This window comes from Cryptomeria japonica, chromosome 11, assembly GCF_030272615.1.
Source record: "Cryptomeria japonica chromosome 11, Sugi_1.0, whole genome shotgun sequence".
Lineage (NCBI taxonomy): Eukaryota > Viridiplantae > Streptophyta > Pinopsida > Cupressales > Cupressaceae > Cryptomeria > Cryptomeria japonica.
Window position 1 is genome coordinate 199,304,161 of NC_081415.1, and position 14,696 is coordinate 199,318,856.

The following is a 14,696-nucleotide window of genomic DNA, read 5'->3' on the forward strand; positions in this document are numbered from 1 at the left end:
TTTTGCACATATAATTTAAAGCTCTATTAACAAGCCCACTAGCAACCAATCGCAAGTATACGTTGAGATGCTCAAGGTAATGCTTCAAACCCAAATAAAGATGGTCATTGGTATGGATTCACTAAGTCTACCCATAATTGAATTGATTATTTGAAACAATAATGAATATCTACAAACATGTGAACTAGTGTAGAAAAGACCAAAGTATTGGAATTCCCAAAATGTCACCTTCCAATGTGTTGCTCACATCCCACTACAATTTAGACTAGAAATGATTTGAAAACAATGGGGGTACTTAAATGAAAATGAGTAGCTCAAAACAAAAGAGCTTGGGTCTCTTTAATAATTTTTGAAGTCTCTCAAGGAGATAATCAACAAAGATTTAAGAGCCTGCTTGATGGTTCAACAATGCTTTCAAAAATATCTTGTTTTTGTAGTTGTACAAAATAATAATAACTTTGAAGAGGAAAAATAACTCAAATCAAGAGGAAGAATGAAAGGGAGGCAAAAAGATCATAATAATTTTTAAGAGAGAATGCATCCAAGAAAAAGAAACACTACTACCACAAGCTAGACTAGAGGAGGTTTGAGGTTTTTCTTTGAAATTTATAAATTTAAGATCAATTTTTATTATGATTTGTGGATTGTCATGTGGTTGTTTCTTTACATAGACGTTTGACATACCAAATGTTAAAACTGAATAGGGTTTTCAAATGTTTCTTTTGGAAAGGCATGCAAAACTTTTTAGGATATTTGTGGGGAAAGGCGGGAAATATTTTTTAAAAATTATTGACATGATGCTCAAGTTGAAAGGCGGGAAATATTTTTTAAAAATTATTGACATGATGCTCAAGTTGATGATCAATGTGTTGATAACTTATGATTAGAATTAAAAAAGAAAACGAGTTGATAAGATGGACTAGCACTAACATCTATGTCACGTTTTCAATAAAAGATTCAAAATTGTGTTGCATATATCATCATTATTTATGTGATATTGTGTAATACAATGCAACGTGTAGTTATATATAATTTTTTCCCTCTAGTTAGATGTTCACACTTCATTCATTGTGGAGTTCAAGTACCCTTGGAAATGAATTATCCTATTTGCATCTCTATCTGTGTCTTAGGACTAGTGAATATTTGGAGATTTGAGTTTGATCTATTGGTTTTGGCTTTTACTCTAGGAAAGTGTTGATGATTATTTGCCTTTTAAATCAAGCATGACAATCACTTGTTTTGTTTGAGTTGATTGAACATTGATCCAATTGATTCCAAGACCTTAACGTCCTACCCACTTTTAGAATGTGATGCACATGTATGAAGTACAAAACTATCCCAATTGGTCTAAAACTTTATGGAAAGATGTGCAATGTCATCTTCATTGTACTCAACCTCTTCAACAAATCAACAAAATTAGTAATCAATTGTAAAGACTTTTATAACAATCTTATAAGTTATGTAAAAAATTAACCAATCACAATAACACTCCTCTAAATTAATGAGCGGTTTTAAAGGGTATAGAAAAATGAATTCATTTAACTTCACGGAAACTTCGAATACCCTAGAACTTCAATACAAAGGAAATCGAACATGATGAACTACAAAACAAACAAAATTTATATTGGCTCTTTATCTAGGAAAACTAAAGACTATGAAAAAAACAATACTATTTGTCCTTGCTAAGCACATAGTCTTGTTAAATTATTAACTTTTCAGCATTAAGAAAAATAAATGACAAATGGGTTTATTAATATTTTTCCCACTGTTAGAATTATTTCTTTTTATTGCTTTCTGCATAAAAAACAAGTGGCTTTATACAAAGACGTGGTTTGACATTAATAAGATCCCCAGGAAGAACAGATACAGCAGCCACACACGATCCATGCACTCCAGTGAGAGGTAGAACTTCTACAAGCACTGCCATCTGCACATTTTGAGGGAGGTAGCAATTACAAAAAAAATAGGGCTAAACCATATACAAAAGAAAACTGATAACAATATTGAAGCTAAAAGGAGACAAATATTTCAAGTCAGTCTAGCGGATGAATGATGATAATATATGTATGAAAGAATCCCATGTGGTAGTGCTATCTAAAATGGATCTTGCTATCTAGAACATTTCAATCAATCAGAGCTAACCAACCACAAATCCTAAGCTCTTTAATCATTTGGCACCTAAGGTGTCCATGCTTTCCCCTCAAATTGCATGCTATCACAAGAAACCCAGCAATATATTTATTTAAGATCTATATAAGAAAAATTCCATAGAAATTATTTTTATTATAAGATCCTAATGATGGGGCTAATGTGGCTTAAGAAAAATTCCAGAGGTTATTTTTATTATAAGATCTTAATGATGGGGCTAATGTGGCTTTAGTTGCAGCATATCCAATAAGCGATATAAAAATTTATTTAAAAGTAATTAAGATGCATGAATACATCACAATAAATTAACTGCATGATGCACATGGTCAGAGACTGGAAACTTGATAACTTTATTTGGCAGCAACAGGCTCTACAGGATACACCTGTTGAATGTGTCTCTGGGATATTTCTTTAATAAACCATATAAAGGTTCAGTTTTGAGGTTAGCCAAAAATTCTTACTTAAAAATCAAAATAATTGATTGAGAAAGACCTACACATTATTTTGAGTTAATGTGTTTTGCACTTGAAAATGTTTGACACTCACTAAAGTCAGACATGGATCATGAACTGTTTTATTTTGACGTTGAAAATACTATAGATAGTTGCATGTCCCAACAAGTGAGTACCTTGAGTGTCAATGATATAATTTGGAAGTTATGTGAGACCACAGGATAGGGGAGCCAATAGAAAGAGGATTAAAGAGTTCTAGCATCATGGATGGGAGAGAGGGATCTGTAGGGATTTATGGTACAGAGAAGGCTGGTAGATGGACAGAGATAGGATATTAAAGGCAATTGAGATAATTGGATAGATCCGTCCTTAGTTCACATAACAAGCTCGAAGCATGTAAAAGGCATCTTGGAAGAGTGGAAGGGAAAAAAAGGCAGCAGGTAACAAAAGGTATAAAGGATGTATAGATGAGAGGAGAAAAACTTGAAGGGGTGTTGTTTTAATAAGATAAAGGCTTTGTTCGTATTTGGACGGTTTGCAGCCAAATTAGCAGATATCAAGTGTTGTGGTTCTTCTGCAGCAGCCAAAAACCAACTATCTGCAATAGATTTTCTACACCCCCACTGTTTCATGCATTTTGTTGAACAATCAGAAGCCCTTATTTGTAGCAGCAATATTCCTGTTTGTCACATCAAAGAGTATGGTTCACACTGTTGGATATTTGTCTTCTGTTTATGCAGCCCAGAACTGCACCTTTTCAAAACCTCAGATAAAGATAAGTATCTTAAATCTCTTACCACCAACTCCTGCTCACGGCCTCCCATTCATGCTCCTATTCATGGTTCAAAAATACCTCTGCCACCCTGATTTGCGGTTTCATTTGTCGATTTTTTTGGCAAGTTTAATATAAATTTTGAGTGTCAAGTTCTAAATTTAAAAACAACTTTTTAATAGTCATTTTCCATCATAGGGGGTGTTTTACCTACAAGGCTAGGATTTTTTCATCAAAGCCAGAGTATTTTTTAATTGCATGGGCGAATTTTTATTAGCAAGTGGAAAATTCATTAAGGAGGTCATGTTGGACATTTTTCCACTTTCGAAGGGCATTGAATCTTTCAAGCAATAAGTCAATTTTTATTTTTTGGTTCAATCAAAAAACCGAAATTCAAAACAAAATTTGTAGATCAATATTTGAAGTACCATTAATTCACATTTACATGTCAACTTGTCGTAATTGAACTACTATACCCAGTGCCTAATATAACTGCAACAATGATATGTGGTTTCGTCCCTATAAATCGTTGGGGAGAAATATTGGACACTTTCATTTCCATTTCTCTCCATTATCCATTTGTCACTATCATTTCATGTAAATGGTGACTAAAAGAAATTTTGATTTCTTTTTTAGGTGTCATTGATAGGACAAACCCTTTTTTGGATTGCCCATGTGCCATGTACATGTCTATTCTCACATGCTTTAACGTCACTTTCAATGGGTATATCATAAGGGCAAGCATATCAAGAGGTTTGCAACATTGGTTTGGCAATATATAAAAATGGAAGGCTATTGGACTGATAAAGAACAAATCCATCTCCACTTGATAGCAAAAGTCATTAAATGAATTGTATAGTCTCTAAAAGTATTATTTATGGACCCAACTAAAAACTTTGTAGAATATTTGTAATCATGTCCATATTATACACCAATGGCATATTATCTTTGCAAAATAATGTTGGCAACAAACAAGCCCTTGTTCGTGTTGTTTTGCAACCAATACAAGATGTTCTAACAAAAAAACAGTAGGTGGTAAGATGAATTAAAAGATTATACACTCAATGCCTCAATAGAGAAGAAAAAATATTATTGTCAATAGTGAAACTCAAAAGGTTGCTAAAGACAAGAAGTCCTTAAAGAAAAAGGTTAAGCCCCCTCATGTGTCATGCAACAATGTTTTTGTGCCTAAATCAAACAATGTATTGTAGAACCCATCATGGATGCAATAGCTATTAATCATATTGTTGAATCTCTACCTATTATATGAGTTTAGGAGAAAACAAAACCTAACAAACATCATATTGGTCTAGTGTGTACAAATGTGAATTTTCATGTACCAAAACACTCCAAACCTATCAAAATTTGTGTTCAAAGGGATTTTGAACAATTGTCGAATCTTCACCTATTGGTCAACCCTATGAAATTCACAAGTCATATTAATCAAAATCAACGCACTGAAACCCATCAAGTTCATATATGTTGTCCTTATAGATACTAAGGACATACCTCCAATGATTGTTTTGATCTACATCCTTGTCTATCATGCAATCAACACACATTCTATAGCTATTTTGATCTACATAGTTGTCTATCATGCGATCAACACATTCTACAAAACAATGCTATGTCAAAGACGTACCTACAAAATCAACGAGGCATATGCATTTTCGATGGATAGATCATTCCAGTTGGCAAACTAAGACTGTTTTTCCAAAATCCTATAGGAGAGTCCAATCCACCATTTCAAATGATAGCTTGTCTACTCTTGATGTTGATGTTGTTACTCCTAATGCAGATGTTCATGTCAATTCTATCGATAATGAGTCAGCAATACATATGTTACTGAAAATTGATACAAAACCTTGCTGAGCTTGTCTACTCAAGATGCAGATGCTACTATTAATCCAATTGATGATGAGCTTAGCACTTAATCTCTATGGTCTTAACATGAGCAATGATTTTTTGTTCCTATGATTTCCCATCCTAATTGGATATGTTAATGGATGCACGAAGACTACTAGATATGCAACTTAGCAAATATTTTTTGATATAGCCTCTAAAAGGATGAGGTCTCTCATTGCACTTGTAGGTGTCATCCTCACAAAACATGTTGATAATGATGAGCACATGATTATACTGAAAGGGGAAGTAAATCAGTATAATGCAACTTTTACCAATTTAAAACTTTATCAATCACAATAACATCATTTACTCAACATCAATAATCATGCACATGAGAAGAGCACAATAACACACGAAACTTATGCGGAAATCCTTAGAGGAGAAAACCATCACACAATAATGCTTTTATTAATCTTCTTTTTACAAATTTTGTAGGCACCAACCTACAAGAGGCACTAACCCCTCATTCAATATGTGAGCACCAACCCACTAGAAGCACCAACTTCCAAAGCAAAGTACAACCTTATAAGTTGCTTCTTCAACGGATGGACATTAAAAACTTCGTTCTTTCACTCCATGATTCCCCTCTTTCTCATAACTTAAATGTACTTGTATGATTACATATGCTTGATGTTGGAGTAATTGGGCCATTTATCAAATTATTTATTAATTAGGTCTTTTAATTGCTTTTTCACTTAAGCTAAACTTAGGTGCTTTTTGTTATCTAGAATTTTCTTTTCTAGCTGTAGTTGAGCTTAATTTAGCTCTTACTTCGCATTGTTGTTTAGCACCTAGGATTTCATTCATCCCTTATCAGGATTCAATCATTCAATGTATCTCCAATATTCTTAGTGCAATAATACAGAATTCTCTACTTGTTATTGACCATACAATCTTTGCTTGATCTCTTTTATGTGATAGGTGTTTTGTTTGCAGATGAATCTTGGCTCCTGTTGTTGTATCATTTACTTTTACATGGTATCAGTGTTAGATTTGTCAACTTCCTCTCTGCATGCTTGAGGGATCCAACCTAGTGTGATTTTTTTGTGCACATTGGGCTCAAATGGAGGTTGTCATCGCATTCACAGCATCCCAAAACCCTAAGATCTACTGTTGTTTAGTCAAAATCCAAGCAGTTGATGTTTTGGGTCAATTTGGCTGATGGCACAAACAATCAAGGCAAAATCCAAGGCTAGCTAAAAAATCTAGGCACTTTGATGCAAAATGGAGGTCACCATTGTGCTCAAAAGGCTCAAAAACCCTACGATTGCCTGTCAAATCTGAAAATGCATTCAAAAGTGAGTTAGAGAAGCAGGTTACATCAAAGATAAAAATAAATTATGGCAGATTCTAAGACAAGGATACCAGATTTCAGAACAAATTAGATTCAATAACAAAACAGCAGATGTGAGTTTTTGCTAGGTTTCAATAAAAGGAGGGGCTTATGAAAAAGTTTGTTGTTAATGGTTTTGGGTAGATAACGATTGTCATGAATAATGTTAAGCTATGAACTAACATTTATCTTGTCTCCGTTACTTGTATTTTATTTTCATTCTCAAGTTTTGATTTGGGATGTTCTTTTTTGTGTGATACAAGGATTACAAGATGATGATGAACTAAGAATGCAGACTCCTCAACACAAGGGATTCAAGATCAACCACAGGGGATAGGAAATTGATCTTCCTTAGAAGATGAAAGTTGAAAACTCTCAAGTCACAAAGATGAAGGTTGAACAGAGCAAGAGATGAAGCTCGTTGGAAGGAAGAGAGAGATGAAATCCTCAAGCTACAAAGATGAAAGTTGGTAAATTATTTAGTAAGATGTAGCTGTGCAGGATACTGAAGTTCGTTGGAGAAGACAAGTTGAAATTAGAACCTCTAAACATCTGAGAAGAAACCGACTCCAAAATACATAGCTAAATGATGGAATCAGTAATGGCAAAACTCGAACCTCCAAAGAGATAAGTCAAACAACTAAGGCAAATCTGAAATAGATCTGAACATGAACACCTGGGAAGCGAATGAAATCGACCTTTTCACAAAAATGAGAGCATGTACCTCACTCACAAGTTGGAATGAAATCTGTCAAGATCCCGTACCTTGCCAAGGGTCCAAAGCGAAAAAAAAATTAGTGAAGATCAAGAGTGAATGTCCTTGGAGAGGTCCTGGAGCAAATGTCCTTGGAGACGTCCCAGAGCGACATTTTCCAAATCATGTACCTTGCTAAGGACATGGAGCGAATTTCTCCAAATCATGTCCCTCGAAGCCTATTCGGAGCGAGTTCATCACTAGGCCCTGTCCCTTGCTCAATAATTTGAGCGAATTTCCTTGATAAGACTATCCTTTTCTCAAAATTTTGAGCAAATTTCTTAGTGGCTGTCATTTGCCATCATTTTGGAGCGATATGGATTCCTTTTAGATGTTTGGAAGGATGAAGACCGAGTTTAGCACCTTTAATCCTTTAGATGAACATGGAAATAAGCGAGTGCATCATGGAGTGGAGAAGAGATAACAACGAATTTGCTTAAGTGAACGTCCTTTGCTCTTAAATTTTAGCGACTTTGATTGATTTCATGTCTGTACCTTGCTAAGGACATGGAGCGAAATTTTCCAAACCATGTACCTTGCCAAAGGTCAAGAGCGAAATTCTTATTGAGATCATGTATCTTGTTGTGCGTTGCACACGCTCCCTGTCGCCGATAGGGTCCCCCTTCCTATTTTTGAGCCTTTCGTCTTCGCCCTGTTGAGTTTCGCGCAGAGCATTTCGCGTCCTTTCAAGCGAGTCTGCGACTGGTTCGTGAAGTGATGATGTCAAAGGAAAGAGCCGATAATTCCATCAGGCTAGTTTAAGCCCTCGGGCACAAATGCCAATAGTTTGTTCAAAATTGTGAAATCGCCTTGGATAGGCATAAGGTCATAAAGATTGGCGAAGCCTGCCAAGCAAAGAGCAGTGCGTCTGAAGGTCGCATGAGGACCCAAAGTTGTCGTTTTTCGCACAAGAGTGATGAGATAGATTGCATAAGGTTTGTCTTTGCGATGTTTGTGGGATTTGAATGAATGATGATTTTCGCCTGCTGGTGAAGGAGCGAATTTCTTGGCCAAAATGCCAAGGTTGGCAAAACTTGCCCAAGTGCCCAAGCTCGCACTTCTCAAGGAGAAAGTTTAAATGCCAAAATCGCTCTAGGAGTAAAATTTTGGACTTTCAGGCCAAATTGAGAGAAATTTCAAAATTTGTTAAAATTATGAAAATTGGTCTAGGTCCGAAATTTTGCTTAAAGTTGCCAAAATTGCCTTATGGGCCGAATTTTGGACCCAGAGGCCAAAATTTTAAAACTTCAAAAGGTTAAAAGATTGCCAAAATCGCCCAGGGGGCCGAATTTTGGACCCTGGGGTAAAATTCTCAAAAACTTCAAAAATCCCCAAAATTGGCAAAAGGTCCGAAATTTACCTTCAGTTTGCAAAAGACCCCAAATGGTTTGAAATTCACTTAAGTCACCTAATTTCGGACCCTGGGGCGGAAATTCGAAAATATGATAAAGTTCGCCAAAACGTTAATATTCCGAAATTTGCAAAAATGGGCTTGAGGTCCGAGGTTTTTTCGAGTTGCAAAAGGCACGAACAACTCCCAAACAATCCCAAAGAACAAGGAATGGTCCAAAGTCTATTTAACTGAGCGAAAGTCGCGAAATTCCAACATGCGCTTATGGTCCAAAGTTCATGAAAACTCCGAAGTTTACTAGAAGACACGAAAATCGCGAAGGACGCCTTGGGATCCGAAGATCATATAGCTTGCAAAGGGGCGCCCAATGGTCCGAAGTTCGCCCTGAGGGTTAGAAAACGCAGTTTAAGTTTGCAAAACAGCGCCATAGCTCCGAAATTCGCCATAAAACTTCAAAACTGCAACGCGTAGGGCAAGTAAGGAATTCGAAGTTAATAAAAATCCTCCATTCCCCCGAAAGTCGCTTAGGTCCAAAGTTTGTGTGATAGTACTCAAGCATTTCATCAAGGAAAACGCAATTTGAATTTGTAAAACCCCTCCATACTGCCGAAGTTTGCATAAGAAAGGGATCGTGTAAGGGTTAAAGAGAGACAGAGCCAATTTCGCACAATTCACATTCAAGGTAAAACACTGCACAAACCATTCCAATCACTCAAGTTTAGATTACCAATTGCCCAAGGTAAAAATCGCTTAATCTAAATGATAAATTCCTTTCAAACAGCAACCGCGAAAATTCGAATTAAGGAGATAACCGTTAATCTTCGAAATTTGCAGAACTATCCATTCGTCTTTACACAGCAGGGTCGGGCAATTTCTCGCCATCCATTTTCATCAGGTAAGTACGCTTTATCTCTCTTGATCATCTGAAATGCTTATAAATCAAATAGATGTGTGCGCGAAATCTGATTAAAATGCTTAAATTTTCAAAGTTTGCATCTCTTTCCGCTTGTAAAACGTTGTGCAAAGCAATCAAAACTAGAATTTGCTCCTAAGATTTAACCAGAAATGACGTTTTCAAACTTAGGAGAATTTATCAAGCTTTGTCCCTGTTAAAAATTAATCCAGAAAGTGTTAAGTGTAAATTCGTGATCAAAATCTTCATGAATACTTTGGTTTAAATCAATCAAGCTTTTAGCTAGAAATGTCGCTCCATGTCCAATCTAAATTTTGAATTAATCCGTGAATGCTGGAGTATTCTGTATCTAACCCGCCTTACTTCTTTTGTATCGCCTCCTAATCTGCATCTGGCTGTGCAGGATAAATGCCTAAATCGGCAGCAGAATCATCAAAGACGCCCGCTGCAGCTGAGACATCGCGAGCACCCAAATCAGATATCCCACGCAAAGTTGAAAGGATGAAGTATCAGTATCAAAGAGGAGGATTGAGGGAGTCAAAAGTTCAAAGCGTCTGGGACAATATCGGTGATACCGACCTAGGACATATCAACATCCAGGACTTCAAGAATCGAGTCTTCTCCCCTAACGCATATGGCAAGCCTAGACAGATGGTGGAAAGTGGCATCGCCCAGGCGGCGGGATTTCCTCCAGCAGTACAGAACTATGAGTTAGTAGTAGAGGTTGCCCAGCATTATCAGCCAAATTCCAGATTGGTGCTCCTCGAGAATATGACTCTCGCCAACTTCACTCCTGAGGCCATTGGCGATGCATTCGACATTCCCTTCCCAAACAATCCCACGGCCACGACTATAGATGAAGCACAGGGGGCATATGATATGATTCCGGCCCGATGCAGAGCACTGATCAACGAAGAGTGGTACAAGGAGAGAAGGCTTCCGAACGCCAGGATTGTGAAAAAGACCCCCAAAAGTGATTTTCATAATCAACATGGGGATATGGTCACATTACTCAGCCGAGTTATGGGACTTCCTAAATCCAACTACTTTGAAGAGTGCATGTTTTATTTCAGAGCAAGTCTTCGCTAGGAATTCTAAGTTTGACTGGGCCCAGATCATAAGCGACAACATCCACGCTCAGTTGATTGAGCTTGAAACGAAGAAATACTTCACTATGACCTCTTATTTGGTCTATATGTTCGCCAAGAACTAGCCGCTACCACATTTGATAATGAAAGGTGAAATCGGGAATGGGCCTGGTCAGGTAAAGGTCTATGATTGTTACCCGCAGCTGCATTACCAAGATATAGCTCAGAGAGAAAAGAGTAGCCGAGCTTATGCAGTTGGCCAATATGAGCATGTCAATGACGCCTTCACAATGTGCCTGGTCAGGCTAATGCAGGGAGGATTACACATAAGGCTCTCAGAGCAAGCTACTATTCTAGTATAAAGATACGAGGCCTGGTTCATCCAGTTCCCAAGGTTCTCCTATATCCGAATAGCGGGCTTTGATGGTGCCCCTCTCCGACTTCCACAATACCCAACCGACAAAGTAGTTCTTATGGAGGTCGCAAGGCAGTCACGTCCGGCCGACATCTTACTCAGAGAGAGCAAGCAAGCTGGATTCACGTTCCCCATGATCATAGGCAACCAGGATGTCCACCTGAAGACCCCCACCCTAGCAGAGGAATCCCTCGCAGAGCTGGCCTCTTATGGCCTACAGGACCATTTTCCGAGAAAATATTTCGATCACGATAATCTAGCAAAGAGAGCCTATGGCAGGCGGTACAGAGCAAAGGAATCAGTTGAAGACTATTGGAAAAATTGCTCTAATGACTACTAAGTCTGGAGACGTGAATATTCCAGGCTGAGTGTGCAGCAAATGCAGCTCTTTGAATACCGTCGGGTCCCAGATCAACTCACAGATTCAGGGAATTGCTTTCAAGTCCGAGAATTTGAGGCAGTAAGGCATCTTTTGCCAGGTGTTGATTGGTCAAAGGACCCGATCACTGATTTTGAGGCAGTCATGGCAGCCCCAGCAAGATACACAGACCAATGGTTACATCAACAAATTGAGAGGCTAATTCATGAGGGAGTCCAATTCACTTACCACCTAATGGGCAGCCTCGATTCTCAGTCTTCCGAAGATGAGGGAACGTCCAGTGCACCCAGAGAAGAAATTAAAAAAACCGAGAAAAGAAAGAAAGCTAAGGCTTGCAGAGGGACTCGGACGTCCAAGAGAACGAGAAGGGAAAAGATTCCTATAAGGAGACCAAAGGTCACTTGATCGTCAAAGGACCCCAGTTCGTCCGACGATGTAGTGGAATTAGATTATATACCTGCTCCGCCTTCTCAAAGTGACATTGATGCGTTTGGAACTGATGATCCTCCTGCACCCGACATGTTAGACGCTGAGCTAAGGGCCATTGAATCAACCCAACCGGGTAACCAAATAGAGGAAGGAGAGATTCCATCCATTCTAGGGACCGAAGTGCATGAACCCACGCAATAGAGTCGCCATGAGTTGCTGCTCCATAATACAACCAAAGATGACACTATCGTTGAAGGAGAGCAAAGGGTAGAGGAGACCCGCGAGCTCGAAAGGACTGAAGAGCAACCATCACACGAAGGCGCCAGAAAACTATTCAGTGAAATGGGAGAAAGTTCAGCTGCAAGTAAAGAACTTGGCACCTCCCCCACCCCTCCGGTAACAGAACAGCTGCAAATCTGTGATGAGTCGGCTGAAAACCTCAAAGAACAGAATGCAAACTTAACCATATCATCAACCCAAACAGTGCCTCAAGAATGGTTAATTGCCATAGCCCAACGCAAGGCCGCCACCAAACCACCTATCGACCTCAAGGACATATTCTCACGCATAGACCAAGCTAAAGCTAAGGGGAAGAAAAAGCCCAAGGCATATTCCAGAATGACTAAAGATGAGAAAAGGAACCGCACCCTTCACATTGCCACCCCGCCTGTAGATAAGCCAACAGATCAGATCACACTGGCAGCTTATAGCATCACGACTGTCCCCATTGGACGAACCACTAAGGAGCAAGAAAAAGAAGAATTCAAAGATTCAGTGCAGAACATACTCAGGCAACTTGAAGAGGTAACAGCTAAGAAGGATATGTATCGGGCTCGTGCTGAGTAGGCCGAAGGGTACATCGATCAACTCCTAAGACCATTACACAATGCCTCCGAATCCCACATTCCCCCAACAGCATTGGCACAGAGGACCACAACAGAATTTGAAGGAGTACGAGACACTGCGAGGGCTGTCAAGGAATGGATACAAGGCATCAGAAAAAGGGGAGAACGAATCCTTGAGGAAGTGAAGGAAATGGCTCGCCACCGAGAAACCACTTTGGTTAAGTTATTAAAGGTAAAGAGGGAATCCCTCCACATCCAGGAAGTGGCTGCCACTACTCTTCCCCTCATGAAAGCTCTTTTCTGGACCCATGCACAAATTCCTACCTTACCCACCATCCTAGATCCTCATAACATCAGCACTCTTAAGGAATGGTATTGGACTATCAACATGAAGAATGATGCGAAGGAAATCATCGATAGAGAACACAATGCATGCGAAGTAATTCTAGAAACCATACAGGAACTTGGCAAGATAATCCTTCGATCAATGGTTTCGGGATGGGTAAATGACCAATCCGATGAAGTGATACCGCCAGACTGGGAGGAAAGATTGGGAACAAATAAGATCACTTATTCCATTAAGGACCTAGGCTTCGCCGTTCAATTCCACTCGGACATGTTGTGCTTCGAGCGTAATCGTTCCAGTTGGCAAGATGGTCTGAAGCAGGTAGACCAATACCTCGGAGGCATGCAATATAAAATTCACCATCCTCCTATACCTGCATTCAATCTACTTTTCAAATTATGTATCAGGTTCCAGGAGTATGTTCGTGATGAACGTGCAGCAAGTTGAGATCTCTGGTGGGAATATTTGCTTGAAGAAAGTCAATTTTTGATAAAAGGATTTGAAACTGGAAAAGAAAAAGTGATTTCCTAAAAATGCACTTTTTTCCTTTTTAAATTTTGAAAAGTGCACTTTTGGCCAAAAGGGTCATATTTGACTTTCAAGTCAACTAAAATGTAAAACTTTATGAATGCACCTTTTTGGATAATTTTGGATAAGTTTTAATTATCCTTTTTGGGTAGTTATTACTCATTTTGGGGTGGTTGTTGATATTTGCCTCCCATTTATGAGTATGGGCAGCCATGCTTTATAGATGAATCTGGGCCACTTGTTTAGATTAGATCTGGGCCATTCATCCAATTTTGGAGCCTATTTAAAGGGGACTGGTTTCCCTCATTTTGTAAGAAGTTCATGGATTGTTGCTGAAGCTTTGGCGAAATTTACACAGGATTAATGCAAAGTTAAGACTGTTTTCTTTTCATTGTGAGTGCATGGTCTCCTTCTTCACCATTTAAATTATTTTGTTATGTCTTTCATTTTTCTGTAGCATTTTCAAACAAACATCCGACAGAATCCTCGCAATTCACATCATTGGGGAATGGCTGATTGCCTTTCTCTCTGCATGGTTAATCTAAACCTTTTATATGCTTAAGTTCGGTTATTGAATACTCACTATGAATGTAAAAGTTCTAATGTTGTAGTTGATAACATGAAAATCTTATTTTCCCTTGAAGATTGCACTAGATTTATGTAAACATTGTGCTTAAGTAGCTGGTGATGCTTAGTCTAGTTATTTGGAGGTGTCCGTCTGTTTGCTGAAACTGCTATCTTAGTTAGAATTTACATTTCATGCATCTCTCTCTCCCTATCCTTCCCTCCTTTTTCCTTTTTTTTTATCAAGAGAATCTGCAGTCCCATTGAAAACAGTATCAACTCAACTGAAACCATTTGATAAGAAAGATCATCAAGATTCCAAGGAACTCATCTATCAATCGCCTATCTCACCGTAAGTCCCCCTTGTGTTTCCAGCATAAGCACATCAAACCACTGAGAAATCTCGTAGTCAAGACCTGACAAACGAAACCTTGAGGTTATCCCCTTTGATCAAACGTAGAAAATAGCATTAGG

At 38.4% G+C, this 14,696-nt stretch overlaps 1 protein-coding gene across 2 annotated transcripts in view; it reads right to left on the reverse strand.

Annotated features, from left to right (window-relative positions):
• Positions 1-1,420: 1,420 nt before the first annotated feature.
• LOC131041213 (uncharacterized) overlaps positions 1,421-14,696 on the reverse strand; it is a 145,285-nt gene continuing 132,009 nt past the window's right edge. For both annotated transcript variants that reach the window (XM_057974239.2, XM_057974230.2), the window contains one exon: positions 1,421-1,927. In XM_057974239.2, coding sequence (XP_057830222.2) covers positions 1,775-1,927 — 153 coding nt within the window. In that variant the 3' untranslated portion in view covers positions 1,421-1,774. The remainder of the gene's footprint in view (positions 1,928-14,696) is intronic.